This window comes from Brassica oleracea, chromosome C8, assembly GCF_000695525.1.
Source record: "Brassica oleracea var. oleracea cultivar TO1000 chromosome C8, BOL, whole genome shotgun sequence".
Classification (NCBI taxonomy): domain Eukaryota; kingdom Viridiplantae; phylum Streptophyta; class Magnoliopsida; order Brassicales; family Brassicaceae; genus Brassica; species Brassica oleracea.
Genome location: NC_027755.1, coordinates 4,217,085 through 4,234,127, shown reverse-complemented (window position 1 = coordinate 4,234,127; position 17,043 = coordinate 4,217,085). Strand labels below are relative to the sequence as shown.

Sequence of the window (17,043 nt, the reverse complement as noted above, 5' to 3'; positions counted from 1 at the left end):
ATCAAAAACGGACATAAATTAAACCCGAAATTCATATACACAGTTTTTAAATTCATTTTTTCTCTTTCAAATTTTCATCAATTCTTACTTTTTTAGGTTACCCATGGTTTACACAAACATTTAAAAGATATTTCACACAAAATTTCATGAAAAGCGGACAAGAATTACCCGATGTTAAAGCTTCAAAATCGTCAATGAAGGATGAGGAAGAAGAGCTCTTCACGCTGACAGAGGAGAGAGGAGAGGAAACATGAAGACATGTGGGCCAAGGTAAATCTGATTGGTTAAGGTTGTTTGTGGACCCCATTTGGTTGTTGTGTTTGGTTGAGTGTATTTAATTGAAAAATTAAATGAATTAATGAGGTGGAGAAGAAATATATTAAAGAAAGAAATGTTAGTATAGGGAATTCAAAGACAAAAAGATAATGAGAAAAGAGAAGGGACAAGAAGAATGAATTTTTTTTCATAAGCGCATTTGGAGTTAGTCCCCCAAGCTACAAGATTATATTATATTCCTTTTTCTTCTCTCTATCAAAGTTCTCTCCTGTGCCCCCGCTCTCGCCGTTAGCTTCCACCTACTACGCCGCCGCCCGTTCACTTTCTCCTCACGGGGAACTAAACTTTAACTCTTCTCTCAGTCTGCTTCCGAGTTCTATCTTACTGTCGATTTGGCTCACCAATTGTTCGATCAAAGCCCCTACCCTTACCAACATCGTCCTCTTTTTTGGTTTAATTAGTTTCGGCGGAGAAGACAATGGTGACGGAAGTTACCGAGACGGAGCGCTGGTGGTGCGTCGTTACCGGCGGTAGAGGATTCGCCGCTAGGCATCTCGTGGAGATGCTCGTACGCTACCAGATGTTCCACGTCCGCATCGCCGATTTAGCTCCGGCGGTACAGCTCGATGCTCACGAGGAGACCGGACTTCTCGGCGAAGCAATGCGATCCGGTCGAGTTCAGTACGTCTCCGCTGATCTCCGGAATAAAGCTCAGGTTATCAAAGGTATCTTTTCGCATTGTATCGTCTTCGTTTCTGATGATATGAAGTGGAAACAGCGTTTGAAGGAGCACAGTTGGTGTTTCACATGGCAGCTCCAGATTCATCCATCAACAGTTGCCAGCTTCACTGTTCTGTTAATGTTCAAGGTAGTTTGATGAAACGAAGCTCTGTAAGTCTCTCTCTCTCTCTCTCTCTCTCTCTGTGAAACGTGTTGTTCTTTTATGGATTTTGATCTGTAGGGACAACAAATGTAATTGATGCTTGTGTTGAGGTTGGAGTGAAGAGGCTCATCTACACAAGCTCTCCGAGTCTAGTGTTTGATGGCGTCAACAGTTTTCTGAATGCCAATGAAACGACGCCGTACCCATCCAAGGTATTCTTTTGGATTGCATCATGCTTGTGTTGCTGTGTTTGAGCTTTCCGTTTTCACAATGACTCGTATTCAGCTACTAAAGCTGAAGGTGAAGCTTTGATCTTGAATGCGAACGGAAGAAATGGACTACTCACTTGTTCCATACGTCCCAGCAGCATATTTGGTCCTGGTGATAGATTATTGGTTCCGTCTCTTGTAGCTGCTGCCAGGGCTGGGAAATCAAAGGTTTGGTTTGTATGCATGTTCTGCTTTACCTTGCACATTCAATAGTTTTCCTTGTACTTACAGTTCTCTTTTTTTCTCCAGTTCATTATTGGTGATGGAAGTAACCTCTATGATTTCACCTATGTTGAAAACGTTGTGCATGCCCATGTCTGTGCTGAGCGAGCGCTAGCATCAGGAGGAGAAGTATGTGCAAAAGCTGCAGGTCAGGTATTTTGGTTTCAGTTGATTCCATGTTGTTCGTGTCTAATATGATAGTGGCACTATGTTTTGCTGATGCTCTTTATCTTATTGTATATACCTTGATTCATAATGTTCTATAGTTTATAGGAAGTTTAAGTTGTTCTCGTAGCTTTTCCTAGACTTACTTTTCTTTTAGGTTGGGTTATAAGGTTGATACCACATGGATTAGACTTAGTTTTCTCTTGGGTTATAATAAGGTGACATACTACATGGAAACGGACTATCATTTTCTAGAACTATGATTTTTTCTTTTCCTGATAGAAGTTTTTCTCCTTGTACTCCAGAGTTTGGGATATATATATGTTGTAGCTTAATCTGCGCAGGCATACTTCATTGCAAACATGGAGTCAATTAAGTTTTGGGAGTTTATGTCACTGCTTCTTGAAGGACTTGGCTATGAGAGGTACATTTTCGGTAAAACAAGCTACAATAAGGTTCTTCCCCTTGTTAGTCGTAGTTAGATATTTCATTTGGTTTCTTAACTTTGTCCACAATTAACTCAGTACATATGACTCTACTGCTGATAACTTAATAGAAGTTGGTTTCTTATCTCTTATCCCCAACAATTTCTTGCTTTTGTTTTTAGTTAATTGAATTTTAGTTTTCTCCGAAATTCATAAAGCAAAACTCTTACCAAAGAGATTAACACGTATAAAAAAACACATTTGGAATTGATGTTTCTTTCTCAGATTAATACTACTTTATTATAATTTTGCAGGCCAAGTATAAAGATACCTGCTGTTGTGATGATGCCAATAGCACATCTTGTGGAACTTGCATATAAATTACTTGGACCACATGGGATGAAAGTAACACAGCTAACACCTTCTAGAGTTAGGTTGCTCTCTTGCAGCAGAACTTTTGATTCCTCAAAAGCAAAGGATCTCTTAGGCTACGCTCCTGTTGTGCCACTTCAGGTTTACACAAACTTCTATTTTCATTAGAGACATATAGATCGATATAATCATTCTGTTTCGGTGCCAGTAATCCTTTTCACTTTCACTAATCTTTAACTACAGGAAGGTATAAAGAGGACAATAGACTCATTCTCACACTTGACGGCTCAAAACCAACCCAAAAAAGAGGGAACGTATTGGTTTAACTTATACCATTGTTTTCCTTTAGTTTTAAGTTGTATATTGAAAAAAGTGATTTTTTGTGGCATGGTTGCTATTTGCAGTTAATGATACCGTTCAATGGAAGAAGCAGACACTCATTGCAATAGTCATTCTGATTACTCTCTATATTAACTTTGTTGCAACGACCGGATACTCTGCCATACCAATTGCAATCTTGGTAGCATTAATCATTTTCTTTTGGAGATATTTCGGCAGTAAGAAGAGTGACTAAAGAAGATGACTCCATAGTCCCAATAATCCCCAAAACAATTGTGTATTTTTGGACTTGTTTTTATTTTTACAGTTCAAACCTGACTCCTTTGTATGCATCCTTCGGGTATATGGATGTTGATTGGTTTTGAGCTGCTTGTATTATTTTCTCCCCTTTGTAACTTGAACTCTGTCAGCCAGTTTCAGTTTTTACTCCAATACCAAATTTTACTAATCAGTTTGGAATCAGTTTTTTATTTATATATTTTGTCAGCTTAATTAACAAAATATTAAGTTCCTCAAAGGAAAAAAAAACATTATGAGAGAATTCTGCGGGAAATCACATTCTTGACCACGTCGTTATATGATATCCTATAACACAAGCGTTCATATTAATAACCTTCTTGTCTCCAGTGTATTATATGATATCCTAAATAAGTTCCAAAAGGGTCACAGCAACATTGCAGTTGTCTATAAGGATTGTGACTGGCAATGAAGAGGTTGTCTCGGTTATCATCTTGGAGGACGTTATTGAAGAGCTTCTTTAACTGAAGAATCATAAGCTAAATGTTTTTGCTCTGACCCTTGAACATCCACAACAGGATAAGAGTGAACATGCAGGAGTAACCGATTTACTTATCAATATATACACGTTTTTTTCTGTTTAAGACAGCATCAAAATATAATTATTTGTCACATATAAACTCTCCACGCACTGTTTTGTATTCATTACCGCCCAGAGGATGCTATTGCATTTAGAAACTGAGAAGAGATGGAATCTTAAAAGAAAACTTGGTTTATTAAAATAGTTATAAAGAGGGTACATAACTCAAAAGCATCAACGCATACATAAAAGCACAAAATGACATGCCCATATTGCTTTCACCTAACTCCAATGATTGTCTCTGTTTTCTCCTCCTACTTTCTTCTTTTTCTTCTTCTTTTAGTTCCCCTCCTGCTTTCTTCCTTTTCTACTCCTGCTTTCATCTGGTTTATTCTTCCTCTTTTTACCATAAAATTGACTAAAACCATTTTCATCATCATCGTCTTCTTCTTCTTCTACTTCTTCATCTTCTCCTTTATACACATATGGAGCATAGATGCTTGAGTTTAGTAGCTTTGGATCCTTAACATTAAGATCCTCAGCATGGTGTGCAGAAGGGTAGAATCTACTACAGTCGTCTAAAAAGACGTAGACTCTACTAGGGTTTTTGGAAGCTTCGTGGTATTCTCCGAAACCTTGGATTTCAACACGTCGAATGGTGTTCCGTTCAGGATTGAAGTAGTAAATATAAAACGGTTGTTTGGACGTATAATCAGCCATCGACAACACAATTTCACCAGTAGAAATCACTCCAACCACTGAAGCATAATGCGGGAAGAGTTTATCACCCCTCAGAGTGTAGGAATATTTCGACCATTTTTGTTTCTCTACATCCTCTAGAACCCACACACGCAACGCAACAGCATCATCAGTGAAATCATCATAGTAAATAACACCTAACTTACCATTATAGTTTACCAATTCACAAAAGCTCTCCGGATAAAGAAACTTGAACTTCTCAGACCGAATATCAAAGCATGCTATTGCAAAACTAGACTTCTCCCTAATCTTTTTCTTACACTCAGACGTGTCACCTAAGTAATACAAAACCCCATTAATGCATACCCCTTCACTCAGATTCTCAAGTCTTAAAGAACAATGGATCTTTCTCCACCTCATTCCTTGAGTTCCCAGTGTCATAATTCTGTGATCATTAGGACCACATGGATAAGCTATGTGCAATACCTTGTATTGCTTTTCAACAGGATCAAACCCAAAAAAAACTATACGACTTTCTGTACCTTCTGATATAAGGTAAGATCTCATATCGTCCTGTTTTAGGGTTACAAATTACAGGCACTCCATCGTAACCCTCCTTAACCGACATACAAGAGAAATAGATCAAACCAGAGGCATACCCGCATGCGAACTTTCGGTCATGATGAGGAAAGATCCACCACGTATCGTCTGGAGGGAACAAATCTTTGAAGTGTGGCCGATCAAGTATTGATGCCCATTGCTTGGACACGCAATGAAACCTAGCGATTGACTTTGCTGGCAATCTTGACAATAACTCGTGGCTGAGTTCCACAGGGATAGAATCCGAAGCCATGATCGTTATGCTTGCTGTGTGAGAGAGAGAGAGAGGTGTTGAAGTTTATATTAAGACCTGAATTTCCTTTTCTTTTTAATATATTTTTTTAAAATATATTTCTATTTGTTTTTCATGTCAATAATATAAAAGCTAAGCAAAATACCCGAATCTGAAGAACCGAACCGATCTCGATCCGAAAAAGTAGTACCAAATCCAAACCAATATTGATTAAATATCCGAATTATTCAAAATTTTGGTTTTTGGAGAACCGAAACCGAATCCAATCCGAACCGACTATTCCTCGTACCCGAATGTATCCGAAATATATTTATATACTTATATATATTAATTATTTTTAGATTTAATATATATAAAAACATCTAGAATATATATGATACTTTTAAGCTGGTTTAAATATTTGAAAATATATACAGATAATCAATAGTAAATATATAAAATAGTAAAAGTATACTTACAACACCAAAAATACTTAAAATAATTATTGATTCTCTATCCAAATATTTAAACTAAAATAGTTTATATGTTAAGTTTAGGTATCCTGACATATGTTATTCAAATTTATATTTAATAAATTATTTTATTTATAGTTTTTGAGAAATTTAAAGTACATAAATATATAATGAATTTTAAAATTTTAAAAGTAATTTAAATGAGTTATCCGAACTCGAACCGAACCCGCAAAAAATCTGAAGCGAACCCGAACTGAAATTTAAAAATATTAGAATGATGCTGAAATCTTTGACCCGGAAATCCGAACTGAACCCGATTAGGTACCAGATAGATAGTTTTTCATAATATAATGGACTTCCAATTTTTTTTAAAAATATAAGCCCATTACTTTTTTTTCTTTTAATTTACTGCTATCAATGTTTCCAAACAAACCTATTTTTTAAAACTACAATCTATGTTTCCAAACAAACCTCTTTTTTTAAAACTGCAATCCATGTTTCCAAACAAACTTTTTTTTAAACTACAATATATGTTTCCAAACAAAGTTTAAGAACAAAATTGCTATACATGTTTCCAAACAAACATAATTTGTACTTGGGTTTTTATAAGATAGATATAAAAAAAAAATTAGGGCGGCGTTGCTGAATTTCCTTTTCTTAGCAAATAAACTTACACTCGCATGCACGGAGTGAATTCTTATGATAATGTTTTTTATTAAATGGTTTTAACATTTTGCAACACTACAGTTGTTATCAATTATAAAATGACGAATACAAATGTTAGTCTCTTAAATATATCATCCTTGTTGAAGAGTTAACATATTACATCTCATTTTAATTATTTTTAAGACTTCATATGCACAAAAGAAAATTAAGTTTTGCGTCTGACACAAATCACCAAAACCAAATAGGAAACATTGATTGTATAAGGACGAAAGGGGATTAGGTTTTCTGCTCTCGATTTGTTTACTATTGACTCTCCATAAGTGATTTCATTTTCTACCTCTATAAAATTGTGTTTTCGTTCTCGTCTTTATTTCATTGGTATGAGTTAACTTTATAAGTTTAACTTCTTTTATGAATTCGGTGAATTATATAAATGTCAACTAAAAAAAATGGACATCATTAAAAATTAGTTTCACTCCATATACATATCTAAGAATTAAAATTTTGAAAAAAATCACCGGCAAACTATATTAACAGGTTATAATTCAAATCTAATATATCAAGCTGTTATAAAATATAAGTGCATGCTCGAAATATAAATGTCTGTCTAGTATATATTCACCAGCTCGGTCTAAAAATCATTTAATTAGAACAACAAAACAAATTACTTATTTCACCAGTTCGGGTAATATCTGAATCCGAACGGGTAATATCCGAACCCGAATGGATATCCGAAGATAACCAAACATAAGTATACTTAACCCTATATTTCAAGTTAACTTCTCTCATTTTGTTCAAAATATTTATATTAATGATGATTATTGCCCAAAATTAGATAATATACATATAATTATGAACAAAATCATTTGCTACTCGCTTAAAATACATATCAAGCTCTGTTTTCTTGCATTAACAAAAGTTGTATCTAAAATTTCAAAACAGCAACTAAATTAGTGTCTTTCTATTTTTAAGTTTTATCTCCAAACCTATTAATAGTTTAATCTTTTAAAAATTAGAAAACCAGTTAATTTAAAATATATTTTAAATACAAAAAACTTAAACAATGAATAATTTGTTTATTTTTTCTTCAAAATATAAATACCCGAACCCGACTCGAAGTGTAGAAATACCTGAACGGATTCTACCTTTATACTGAAATATCCGATAGCAACCCGAACGTGTATCCGAACGCCCACCCCTATGATATATGATTATTTGTATCTTTCTTAAACAAAAAAAAGTTAAACCACTGATCACAAAATTTTCAATGTGGGATTTTTACCATTTTTAATAATTTATAGTCGTTTTTAAAAATTCAAAATATATCATATAAGAAAAATCTAATTTTTTTTTATTATATGCTTAATGTGATTATTTAATTTCTTTTAATAGTATAAATTTTTTTTAAAAAAGAAAGAGATTAGAATTTTTTTTATCAAATATGTATTATTCATAATCATTAATTGTCATATATATGTTAACTATATTAGGTAATTCCGTAGCTTTTATTTAAAGAACGAAAAAATATTCTTTTGTACACTACTAATTAATTTGATAGTTAGTTTAATAAAAAACATAGTATATGTTTATATGGACCAACTTATTTTTCTAACAATTCTAAGAATTAATCTCGTGATGACACGTGGCTATGAAAACATGTTGTAATGCTCGAGGATTAATATACAGAGGATACTTTTTGGGTGAAATAAAAAAGAAGAAATTTTGCATTTTTTTTTATCAACTGCAATTATACTGTTTTTTTTGCAAAAACAACACATGACTTTTTACTTGTTAGTATTAGCGACAAGTCATATTTAGGCCTTGCTAAATACCGTCTTTGTAACCTTTACTAGATTGACTAAGCTATACATCGATGGAGGAGAGGTAAAGACGCATGATTATTATTTTATAAAATGGTGTTATAAGATTTTTACAGTTATTTTAAATTTAAATTTGATTTTAAACTAGAATGTGTGGTTTGTAGTTCAGTTACTTACTTGTTTTGTCACTTAATCTTATTTTGTTTTTTGTTTTATAATTATTTTGTTTTCTTATAAGAATATTAGGATGAATTTTTCCAGTAAATATGTGTCAAAAAAATAATGTAAACATTTCATGCTCGAAATATTGAATATTTTAAAACAGCATCTAACCTTATTTGCTACCAATAAATTGATTTATATGTACAAAAAATAGGCAATGGCTTAGTTAAAACAATTCCCTATAGCACTGGTTATTAATCACCATTGCATACATTAAAATATTGATAAATAAAAGGTTCGAATTAGTCTACGTAGGAGTGAGAAATGTAAAAATACATAATGAAATGATTTCAGGTATACGATATTGTATTGTGTATGTCATATTTAGAGATAGATATTTTTGTATGTAGAAACTAAATGTCATTTGGTAAGAATATCGGTCATGTTTATTGATTCCCAAACAATTGGTAAGCAAAATGAATTAGAGTAACATAATTTTCAGATTTATATATTTAATATCCAATCTAGTCTAACATTAACGGAAAAGTTCATATGTCCAAATTTAAATTACAACCTTTTATCAATAGATATAAGTAGAACTCTAATAAATAAATTATATTATTTAAATAGATTTTGAACCATAGTTGATTACCATAGTTGATTATGTAAAATTATCATTATGTATGTAGTTGGACATCATATTTATTAAACAATATTAAAATTTCTACTTTGCAAAAAAGTAGTATAAAAATTTATTTTGAAAATGTTTAGTTGGATACATATGAACTTACTATATTTTCAAAAACGTAAATTTATATATTTACATTGGGTAGTTTGCAAATCAGTTACTTTTTTGTTAATAAAATGATAAAATCTTGATCTAAATCTTGATAAAATGAAAATAATTAAATCTTGATCACATTGTTAGAAAATAAGTTCAGAATTATAACTATTAAACAACAAAGTTTAAATTTTTATATAACCTATTATGAGATAGGGTAAATGTTTAATAAATCTTTATCTCTTGTTATTATCGTTTGTTTAGGTTAGATTCACAAAAGATTATTTGGTTGATAGTAATTCTAACAATATTAAGTTAGTTATCTAAAGTTCATCAAGATTCTAAAGAAACTGTTTCTGTTTTTTTTAGTATAATTTTAGGAAATTATTTATGTTAGATAATTTTGTTAGAGTTTTAAAAACTATAGGAAGATGAAATAAAAATCGTTTTATAAAAACATTTCTGGTTCTGAAACTGTCTTCAACAATTAAGAACAATCCATTGCAAACGTTACGTGAAACTGTCTTAGATTCCTCATGTTTTGCATTGCCCTAATGAAGATTTCTAATTCCGAATGAAGGGATGAAAGGCTGGCTCTCATGTTCGTTGCCTCCATCGTCCCATCAATTTTTTCTCATGTGCTAGCTATACCAAGCTTGTCCCGAGTAGTTTGGCTATTCTTTCCATTACCTATCCGCAAACACCATCGTCCCAATATGTGAAGTAATGTTTCCGGCTCACCTCTCTAGTTTGGGTGACTCGTTGTATTAGTGATGTTTGTGCCTCGATCTAAAGTGTTGATTCAGTTTCTGCCAATTGGAGAGTATCTCTAGGATTGGTATCTATGTTGCTGAAAAAATCATGTTGTTTCGTCCTTTCAAAATATACCATAAAATTCATGCAAACTAATGATTATCCACTTGGGGTGAAATCTTCTAAAACAAATGATCCATATTTGAAAAAAATCGATTAAGTAGAGAAATTAACTGCATTCGATGAGATTTTTGAGAGAGCCCACACTTGGACAGTCGTGAGACATTTAAAACATACATGATTTATTGATTCCTCATCTGCTCTACATCGTGCACACCGTGTATCATCTTGTATCCCTCGCGCCCGCAGGTTTTTCTTTACCGATAGACATCCTAAAACTATTTTCCATAAAAATGCTTAATCTTGGGTGGACAACATATTTTCTAATAATATGCCTTTAGAGGAGGTGATAGTTGGTACATACACAGGAAGCGTCCTTCTTGTAGCAGGGCACACCCGCTCGACTTGATAATCAAATTTAATCGTGTATTTTCCATTTTTGGTGAAGTGCCATCCATCTTGATCGATCATTTGGGTCCGATTCAGTATTATACTTTCTATAATTTCCACATCATCTGGGTCCACCAAAGCCCAATTGCATGTGAGTTTCATGTTTCTGATGTCGCATTGATGAGAAAATTCTTTGTAAGATTAAGATAATGATTATGTTGATACTGTTTACTGGTATTAGGCTAGTGGTTGGAAACCATGGATCATTTAATACTAATGTGGATTATTTGGATCTCACTTTTTTGATTAGTCTTTTGCCAATTAATAAATTAAAACATAATTCGAACACTTAATGAACAAATATATAATCATTTTAATTTATACAAATAGAAATATTTACATATTTTTATTTTCAATTCAAAGTTAATTTAAAAATTATATATTTCTAGTTTGGTTATTAGTTTAAAATTTTCTTTAAATGATGATACATATAATATATTGGTATATTTGAAGCATCTTACCAAAAAAAAATTAAAACTTTATAAATGCAATTTGACATGTCAAAATTAAAACATGTCATCATTTTTACTGAATTATGTCATATTTTTATAATGAAATGAATTTGGTGATGACACACAAACAAAATTCAAAAAAATACTTTCCAAATATTGTATATATTGTTCACTGAGTTATTCATATTATGTTGTTTTATATAATATATATATATATATATAGATAGATAGATTTTGCAAACTTAAGAGTAAGAACAACATTTATTTTTGAAAACTTTATTGTACTAACCAATGGTGTACCACTATATCAACAAGTGTAAAAACTTAAAACCATACAACTTTATTAATCCTAGGGTTAAAGCCGCAACAGATTCACGCAATTTTATTGTGAATTTGGTGTATTAAATAGACACAGATTGATTTATTACTGAGCTCTATTATCTCTTAGAGTTTGACATGTAAACTTTATGGGTTCCTAAAACAATAAGTTCACTTGTTTGAATACATAGCTTGAAAGTGTCAGATTATCAAGTGTCAGACGATAGAAGAGAATGGCTTATGTAATAAACCAACGAACACGAAAGATATAATTTAAGTTATATGAAAATGATGCTTCTATCCAGAAATATGTTCATTGGTCTTATACATGAAATAATTTCACAGACTCGCATATCTTTCTGTACCTACCATCTCTCGGCAGTTAGTTCTACTCATGAAACACCAAAGCATCACAAATGAAAGAAGAAAAGAAAAGAACTTTCACGAGGGTGTGAAGTGAGAGCCATATCAGAATTAAAAATAAACTGCTTTGGAGTTTGCTGGAGAATGGTGGTGGGTTGATCAACGAACTCATATCTCTGGGTGAAAATTAACAACCATAAGATCCATAAGGCCGCTCCATATTACCTCACAATACTGTTTTTGTTAGTAGATTGACCAAATAAATTGTAAGTTGTGGAATCTGTTGGCTAGTCGCTCTCACTGCTATGTCTATCTGCAAGATAACAACATTGACTATTAGCTTCGGCAACACACACATTCTTAGTGGAGTCAGGAGGAAATGTAAGTAGATACCTCCCGATGATCGTTTCCCTTCCATTGCGTCTTTCTTCTCTTGGCAACTTGCGCATAGGAATGGACCATCCCATGGACGAAGCTTTGGGAAATTAGCCGATCCAGCATGGATCGAGACACCCTCTCCAGGTTTCACTTCTACTTGACACACAGCACACATGAACAACTTAAACATATTGCAAAGTGGATACTTCGTGTCTAATCTGCAATAAACAACAAGAACGAAGTTAAGTTTCACATATCAAAATGAATGAAAATATATTATTCTGTATTAACTATTGTTCTCAGAGAATCAAACCTCTCTGAAAGCATAGCAGACCCCTCTTCAAAGAGCTCTTCAACTACATCAGGTTCTGCATACTCTTTCTCAATATTAGAAGAGGAGTCTGAAGATTTTCTTTTGAACATGGACTTTAACATTCCCTTTCCTTGCTTTTTTGGAGGCGGCACGGAAGCAGCTGGTTTTTCTGATGGTAATATATCAACCACAATACATGTTGTATCATCACGAATACCTTTTTTCCCCACAGCTGCCTGTGTGAAGCAATGAAAACACATCAAGGTACTGCATGGAAAAGAATATAAGCAATTCAAATATTATACTTTAACAATATGTTCCGCGGAAGCTTCAGGTGGCAAACCCCGGCAACAATCAAGAGCCTCTTCTGCACTAATTGCATCCCACACACCATCACTTGAGATGATAAGTCGACCACCAGCTGAAGATAACTACACAAAAACCAAAAATTAGATACATTTTTTTCAACTAGCCCCATAACCACAACAAGAGAGAGTTAAAGAGTTTTGAACCTTGACTTGCTTCACATAAGGAACTGGAACAATGTATTCGCCAACATCCAGATCTCCAATGGATCTCGAGAGACAGAGACCACCGGGCCAACATCTCAGAGGACCAATCTAAAACAATTCAGATTTTCACAGCACAAAGAAGTGTCATATGTTTTACATTCTACAAAACGAGCATTAGTTGACAATGTATTGTTTAAAAGAAGTACCTCAGTTCCACCACCAGTATTTAGCCGACCAACTTCACCACCACTTGCAGTGACGCGATCTCGCCTGTTAATAAAGACAAAGATATTATGATTCTATTACATACAATAAGTTCATTATTATTATTAGCTGAAGGTCAGCAGAAGGAACAAAGCTGAGTTACTCTTCTTGGTTTATTTCAAGCCGATGATCAGCAGATAAGTAATAGACACCACCCTCCGCAGGCTCAAGTATGCAACGAGAGTCACCTACAGACGCAACACTCACCACCCATCCTTCTACTATGACAAACGTTACAGTCGTTCCAGACGTTCTTGCTAAAAAAAAAGGACAGGAAACAACAACAAAAACTCAAAACATTTCCTTCACTAAAATCATAAATTTACTCAATGATGAAAGAGTTAAATACCTCTTTCCTGGAAATCTTTATCAGTTTTAACAAATCCAGCAACCAAAGCTCTAGGAAGTGCCGCAACCCACTCATCTCTGTTGAGGTCAGAGGGTATTGCAGCTAGTACATTGTTCAGCAGGTTCTCCTTAGTGTAGATAGCTGCTGCAGAACCATTGTGTCCATCAAAAAGCTACAATATTTAACCAGAGAGGTATCAATACTAAAGGATTAATGGAATTAGATGTTCACGTCAATCCAATCATTAAAATATATTCTCAGGTCCAAAATGTAGCAAGATGCAAGAAAGAGCAAACAAATACCCCGAAGACAGAGAAGGTGGTAACGCCATCTCCAGTAACCCGTTGGCACTCTGTTTTAACGAAAGTGAAATCCTCTCCTTTCTTGCTCTGGTTAAACTGGCCGTGTACAAGTTCAGGGTTGTCTATCTTCTCATTTGCAGATTCACGCTTTAGCAAAACCGAAAGTGGAACTGTATGATGCTCTCCTTTAGTTGACATTGTCTCCCAAAGCTTAAATAAATTATTAAAAAAACACACACACACTAAAACCTTCCTCTAGCTAGCTGTCTCTAGTTCTCTACCACCGTACAAAAGACCTGATACAAAATTAAAAATTAATCACAGCCTCTTTAATTTCTAATTATAGATTTATGAACGATCTTAATATACATGATTATTATTATTATTGTTATATATATATATATATAGATACATGTCTAGCACATGCTCAACGTTTCGATCCACCATTGCTAGATCGAACTCACAAGGAAGAAAAAAAAACGATCTAGTCATTAAAATTAGATCTTAAAATTAATTAAAAACCTAAAAAAATCAAATTTGTAATGCGTTCTTTAAACGAGCTTTGAACGAATCAATCCAGTGAAGAAAACGAATATGAACGTAATGATCTGAGGCATCGAACGAACAGATTCTCAATAGCCTAACGAAATCGCGAAATCGATACGATCACATTCGTGAGGAGAAACTACACAATGAGTGGGGGGGAAGAAGTTACGATTTGGATCGAACAGAGATGCGATAATCGGCGACGGATATTACGCGGAGAGAGACGGCGATGAAGCTTCTTGTTCTTCCTCCGATCGAGAATCACGGATCAAGGCGCTCTGCAGAAATGCCATGGACACAGCCGAGAGAGAGAGAGAGAGAGAGAGAGATTTACAGAAAACGCGCAAACGAAGGTGTCTCTTTCTTTTCTGTCTATTTAATTTCTTTTTGTTGTAATATTATATTTTTAAATTAATTGAAAACCTTCGCCGTTCTCTCAGCCATGAGCTGCACCGTTATGTTTTTATTCGGCGCAAATTAAAAGAAAACGCTGTCGTTTCCGATTCCCACGTGGTCGACCTGGCTTAACCCCCAAATCTCGCGCAAAAATTCAACAAATTACATAAAGACATTTTATACATATATATGTACTACTACTTGGAAAACATCAATCACGCCTGGATCTTCAATTCTACTGTATTTTATTTTCTAGTTTTCAAACAAAAAATTTGGTGTTACTTGTTTTCAGTTCTATTAGGAAAAGTGTACATGTAAAGAAATTGGATACAAGCTATTTTCCAATGACAAATATTATATAGCATTGTGTCTTCTGATCTATGATCTCGTTCTACATATCTCAGAAAAATAGTTTCAGACTTAATTTCCCATGTCAATTGAAGTTTGAAATCTGAAAAACCCTTAACCATGATTAATTGAATTACTGTTTTAAAATTAAACTATAAATCATTTTAAATCGACACTTAACTAAATTAAAAGTTGAACTAGATCCAATTATGAGTCTAACTTGGATCATTTTCATTCAGAAGCTTTATGATAAATTTAATTCTAGTTTTAATTTAGTTAAACATCGATTTAAAATGGGTTATAGTTTAATATAAAAACTGAATTAATTATAATTACGGTTTATAAGTTTTTTTTTTAATTTTTAAAACGTGGAGATATAAGTCTCAAAATTAAGTTTGAAACTACTGTTTTGAAGATATACTAGTGGTCTGTCCGCGCTTCGAGCAAAAAACTTATATTTATTTAGTTTTAAAATTAACATTTATTTATATTTGATGTGAGTTTTATCTACTGATTTTTTTTTGTGACATTGTATTATTTTGATATTTATATTATGCTTTTTTAAAATGGAAACACATATTTATCTTTGTAAGCATATGATCATTGCTCCCAACACAATAGATGAAATGAGCTAATTCTATGGTGTGATTTTATTTTGTATGTGAAGATATTTTAATATGTTTGATGTGTATTTTACTTAATTTGTACTTCCATTTTTTCATGAGTTTTATAATGATACTAGGGTCGGTCCGCGCTACGCGCGGAATAAGGTTTACGTACTTATATTTTGTATGCTTTTGTTGTATTTTGGGCTCGGAACGATGAGTTTGGTGAGTTTCATGGTTAACGTTTGTATGAATAGATGTTGTATAACATTTTGATAGTAAAATATTGCAGTGTGTAACATATAAGATGTTGTATGAAGTTTAAATGGTCTTTTGTTTGTTTCTTTTAATAACATTGAACCCATAATGGGTGAGTTGTTTGTGTTTTGTTGTATTTTGGGTTCGGAATGATGAGTTTGTGAGTTTTATGGTTAACGTTTGTACGAATAGCTTGGGCCATAGAGGTTTCTGATTCATGACTTGCTGAACATGATAATGAAGAAGAGAGGAAAAGAATGATAGTTGTGTAATGTAAACTAATGAATTATGTGGTATTGAAGTTAGCGAAGAGTTTCTCTATAAATTTGACATACATCATACCGATCTCGAATGAGGATGAGACGGATAGCAATAGTAGTTCTATATACATTTTGATATAGAACGTTGTTTATTCATTGCAAACAATGCTTCAGTAATTTGAGAAGATGCACGATCATTAATGTAAACTTTCATTTACTTGGCGTAATAGCATAAGACACATATATCTCTAAAGTTTTGCAGTTGCACGTAATATGTCTGTTAATTGATGTCGTAATTTTTAATAACGGCAAGTAACATAAAATATTTGTTACTCTAAATTTGTGGAATGATCTTAGAGTTTTGTTTTAACTTTTATGTTTTCTTAATCATATCTTATTACAAATTCAATTTCATTAAAGCCCTTTCTCAAAAAAAAAAAAAAAAATTAATCTAATTATTCTTTTGATATCATCTAAGCAAAATACGATTAAAACGAAAAAGGGTCTTGGAAACTTGTTATTATATTTTAATAAAAAAATAAGATGATTATTATAATTTGATAAATAGTTATAAAATATTAAAATTTATATATCTATATATTAACTTAACTAATTTATTACCCCTTTAGTAATTCATGAGTCAAGTATGGTCGATTTGATAATCTTTTAGAAGTAGGATCGGCCCGTCCTACGGGCGGGATATACTTTACTTGTGATCTAGGTTATTATTTTGTATGATTTTGTGTTTTATGTTTTAAGTTTTCATTTCCAAGAGATGTATATGATAATGAGTTTTGTCTTTTATAAAGTTTTAGGTGAGGAGGGATTATATGTGATAATATATATTTTGCTTAT

At 32.9% G+C, this 17,043-nt stretch overlaps 3 protein-coding genes across 3 annotated transcripts; 1 reads left to right on the top strand and 2 right to left on the bottom strand.

Moving 5' to 3' along the window:
- The first annotated feature begins 500 nt into the window (after positions 1 to 500).
- Positions 501 to 3,383, top strand: LOC106308495. Its single transcript, XM_013745655.1, has 9 exons — positions 501 to 1,001; positions 1,055 to 1,144; positions 1,238 to 1,399; positions 1,445 to 1,596; positions 1,678 to 1,803; positions 2,160 to 2,239; positions 2,555 to 2,753; positions 2,856 to 2,922; positions 3,017 to 3,383. Exons 1-9 carry the CDS (start codon positions 755 to 757, stop codon positions 3,184 to 3,186), a joined length of 1,293 nt encoding a protein of 430 aa, XP_013601109.1. The 5' UTR covers positions 501 to 754; the 3' UTR covers positions 3,187 to 3,383.
- A 349-nt stretch (positions 3,384 to 3,732) lies between these two features.
- On the bottom strand, positions 3,733 to 5,364 carry LOC106308494 (F-box protein At1g47340-like). Its single transcript, XM_013745654.1, is given in 2 exon segments — positions 3,733 to 4,989; positions 4,991 to 5,364. Coding segments are annotated over 2 exon segments (1,212 nt in total). The 5' UTR covers positions 5,321 to 5,364; the 3' UTR covers positions 3,733 to 4,107.
- Positions 5,365 to 11,576: 6,212 nt separating this feature from the next.
- LOC106307461 (probable protein phosphatase 2C 12) lies at positions 11,577 to 14,701 on the bottom strand. The gene is made up of 10 exons (XM_013744425.1): positions 14,491 to 14,701; positions 13,776 to 14,071; positions 13,474 to 13,645; positions 13,228 to 13,381; positions 13,067 to 13,130; positions 12,861 to 12,968; positions 12,654 to 12,779; positions 12,349 to 12,584; positions 12,051 to 12,253; positions 11,577 to 11,970 (listed from the first exon to the last, which is right to left on the bottom strand). The coding sequence occupies exons 2-10, from the start codon at positions 13,971 to 13,973 to the stop codon at positions 11,945 to 11,947; spliced, it is 1,287 nt and encodes a 428-aa protein (XP_013599879.1). The 5' UTR covers positions 13,974 to 14,071; positions 14,491 to 14,701; the 3' UTR covers positions 11,577 to 11,944.
- Positions 14,702 to 17,043: the final 2,342 nt, after the last annotated feature.